Genomic DNA, 3423 nt, shown 5'->3' on the forward strand with positions numbered 1-3423 from the left:
ATAACAACAACAGGGCTCATGGTTTTAAACCTTCCATATTGCTTCTGAGTCAACTCCCAGGTTACTGACACTCTTTCTTTTTTTCTTTTTAACTTTTATATATATATGTATATATATAAATTTTTATTGTGATTTGGGTGAAAGTTTACAGAGCAATTTCATTTTCCATACAGCAGTTCATATACATTTTGTCTGGTGACATTGACTGCAATTTCCCACAATGTAACAGCTCTCTCTTCCCACTTCCTCCCCATAAGTTACCTCTTCGCTGCATCCTTCCCTCCCATGAAACCCTGCGCCTCTGAGCCATCTCCCTGTGTATACACTGCCCTTTTGTTCTCCCATGATTGATCTCTCCAAGGAGTCTATCTACCTAATGTAAATGTTCAACCCATATGCTGGTCTTTTATTTGGCTGGAAGCCACAGGAGTTCAATTCCAGACCTGAAGGGCAGCTAGGGGCCATATCTCAGGGCTTTCACCAGGCTCTTTCAGAGCAGCAAGCCTGCCTGGTCTTTTTTTCATAATTTTGAGTTTTGTTCCACATTGTTTTCCCATTCTATCCAGGATCTCCTACACAGATCCCCCTCTGAATAGTTGACAGTGGTAGCCAGGCACTGACATTCCCTTTCTTACCAGTTGGCCTGGCACGGATTCCCTGAAACCAGTTGTTTTCATCTGTGTTGAAGCTCTAGTGCCCTCAAGTATTATTAAGAAATTAGCAATCCCTCCTGGGGTTTCCGAGGTGGTATCTCTAAGGAAGTAGATTGCCCAATCTTCCTTCAGAAGAGTGGCTGGTGGGTTTGAACCACCAGCCTTCTGGTTAGCAGTCAAATGCCTTAGGCACTACACTACCAGAGCTCCCGTACATCTTGTGGTGACTCAATAAAACAGAGTAGAACTGTTGCATGGGCTGTAAATCCTAATAAGAGCAGATCACCAGGTCTTTTCTTCCATGGAGTGGGTTCAAACCATTCACCTTTCCATTAGGAGCCATACTCTTAACCACTGCACCACTAGGGCTCATCTGAGTGGGAATCAATTCCATGGCACACATGTCTGCATGCTCCATTTTTCTTTAGAGAATACAGTACAGTCATTTTAAGGAAGCAGAACAAAGTTGAGATTTTCTAAAGCACGATTGTACAATGTGTTCCCATCAGCATTACCTAGAACTTGTTAGAAATACAAATTACCAGGTCCCTACCCAGACCTAAGGATCCCTAGTGGCGCAGTGGTTAAGCATTCAGCTTCTAACTAAAAGGTCAGCAGTTCCAACTTACCAGTTGCTCTGTGGGAGAAAGATGTGGCAGTCTGCTTCTGTAAAGATTACAGCTTTCGAAACCCTATGGGGCTTTGTCCCATAGGGTAGCTATGAGTCAGAATCTACTCAAAGGCAGTGGGTTTGGGGTTTTGGGAACTCACATCTGCTGAATCAGAACTCTGGGGGCAACCCAGTAGTCTGTGTTTAACAAGTGCTCCAGGGGCTTCTGAGGCCACCAAAGTGTGATAGCCTCTGTTGTTTATGCTTTCAGTTGCTCTTGCTGTGGTTTGGATTTTTGGATGATGTTTTTTTGGTTAGAGATTTTTAAAACACAGAAAAACTATGGGATTTGGGGATAAATTGACAAAGGGTAGCATCTAACACTAGTATCATTTGTTTCTATTTACAGGTCAGTTTAGACTCCAGAGTAAGAGAAGTCATCAACAGAAACATGTTGGAACCATCCCAGCATATATTTGATGATGCACAGCTTCAGATATACACTCTAATGCACAGAGACTCATACCCTCGGTTTATGAACTCAAATCTCTATAAGGACTTGCTCCAGTCCTTATCTGAGAAATCAATTGAAGCATAAGATTTTTCAAATTTATTAACAATAAAATAATAGTAGAAACCATGGACTATTTCTAGAACAGAGAATTTAGAGGTAGATGTATCTCTGGAGTAATAATCTATTTTAATAACATGCTTCCTTTTACAGAGGGCTATATATTATTCACAAAATAAATTGCAGCTACCTTTAGTGTTAGAGCTCTGGTAGCACAGTGCCTAAGGCACTTGACTCCAAACCAGAAGGTTGGCAGTTCAAACCCACCAGCCACTCCTCGGAAGGAAGGTTGGGCAATCTACTTCTGTAGTGATACGGCCTCAGAAACCCAAGGATGAGTCACTATGAGTTGGGTCCGACTCGATGGCACATAACAACAAGTAACAATTAGTGATATTATAGAGGGAAAAAATGGAATATGACTGCTTTAGAAAGGTAGTATATTTATATTTTCATTAATAGTAGCATGCTCTCACCAGCAGAGAGCACATTAGGAGCCTCCATACTGTCTGGAGCATGTACATCCACTGAAAACAAATTGGACTGCTTTTGTTTTGCATGATTTCAACAACTGATTTCTCTCCCCCAAAAGAAAGTTCTTTCATTCAGGGATTTCTCTGCTGCTCTTCCTTCTGTCAAGCTTCATTTTGAACACTTATCAGTGTCTGTCATGGAGGACCCAAATTCACATTTCATAGACATATGACCAACACTTGTAAAAATGGTACTCCACTTTTTCTTGCAATATATGTATGTAGATATAATGTGTCTGTCTTTACATAATTAATATAAAGCAGTGTGCTCTTGAGTGGCCCAGCCTCAAATATTTGATAAGAGCAACAATGCATAGAAAATTATTTCATTAAATAGTTATCATTATTGTAATACCAGAGTTTGCCAATGTAAAGAATGAATATTTAAGTTCACAATTTGGTCATATTACTAACAATGCTTTAAAATAAATGTGTGTCCACTTTTTATTATTGAAGAAATCTGGGCATTTTCACTCTTTTTAAAAAATAGAGCACAGTAGTTTTATGTTCATCTTTATTTTTTCCTTCATATATAAAATATTTGGGAAATATAAGGTTAAGTAAGTAGGGTTATATGCAAAATTTATTTTAGCTCCCAGACTAGGATTCTGTCTTTGTTGTTGTTGTTGTTGTCAGGTGCCATTGTATTGGTTCTGACTCATAGCAACCCCATGTGAAACAGAATAAAACACTGTCTGTGGTCCTACATCATCCTCACAATCCTTGCTGTGTTTGAGCCCATTGTCACAAATGCCATGTCAATCCATCTCATTGAGGGTCTTCCTCTTTTTCACTGACCTCTACCAAGCATGATGTTCTTCTCCAGAGACTGGTCCCTCCTGATAACATGTCCAAAATACCTGAGACAAAAATCTCACCATCTGCACTTCTAAGGAACTCCTATGGATTGAACTGTGTCCCCAAAAAATATGTGTTGTAGGATGAATGGCTGCATTGTTCAGTGACCGAAAGCCAGATGAATTGTGGGAAGATATCAAGAACATTATCCATGAAGAAAGCAAGAGATCACTAAAAAGACAAGAAAAGAAGAGAAGA

The 3423-nt window shown here is 39.8% G+C and overlaps 1 protein-coding gene across 1 annotated transcript in view; it reads left to right on the plus strand.

Annotated features, from left to right (window-relative positions):
* RGS20 (regulator of G protein signaling 20) overlaps positions 1-1861 on the plus strand; it is a gene marked incomplete at its 5' end in the record, with an annotated part of 51900 nt that extends 50039 nt beyond the window's left edge. Inside the window, one exon of the mRNA XM_007952209.1 lies at positions 1673-1861. Within this exon, the coding sequence (XP_007950400.1) occupies positions 1673-1861 (189 nt within the window). The remainder of the gene's footprint in view (positions 1-1672) is intronic.
* Between the last annotated feature and the right edge of the window lie 1562 nt (positions 1862-3423).

The sequence above is a fragment of the Orycteropus afer genome, unplaced genomic scaffold (assembly GCF_000298275.1).
Source record: "Orycteropus afer afer isolate SDZICR_OR568_19922 unplaced genomic scaffold, OryAfe1.0 scaffold00329, whole genome shotgun sequence".
NCBI lineage: Eukaryota > Metazoa > Chordata > Mammalia > Tubulidentata > Orycteropodidae > Orycteropus > Orycteropus afer.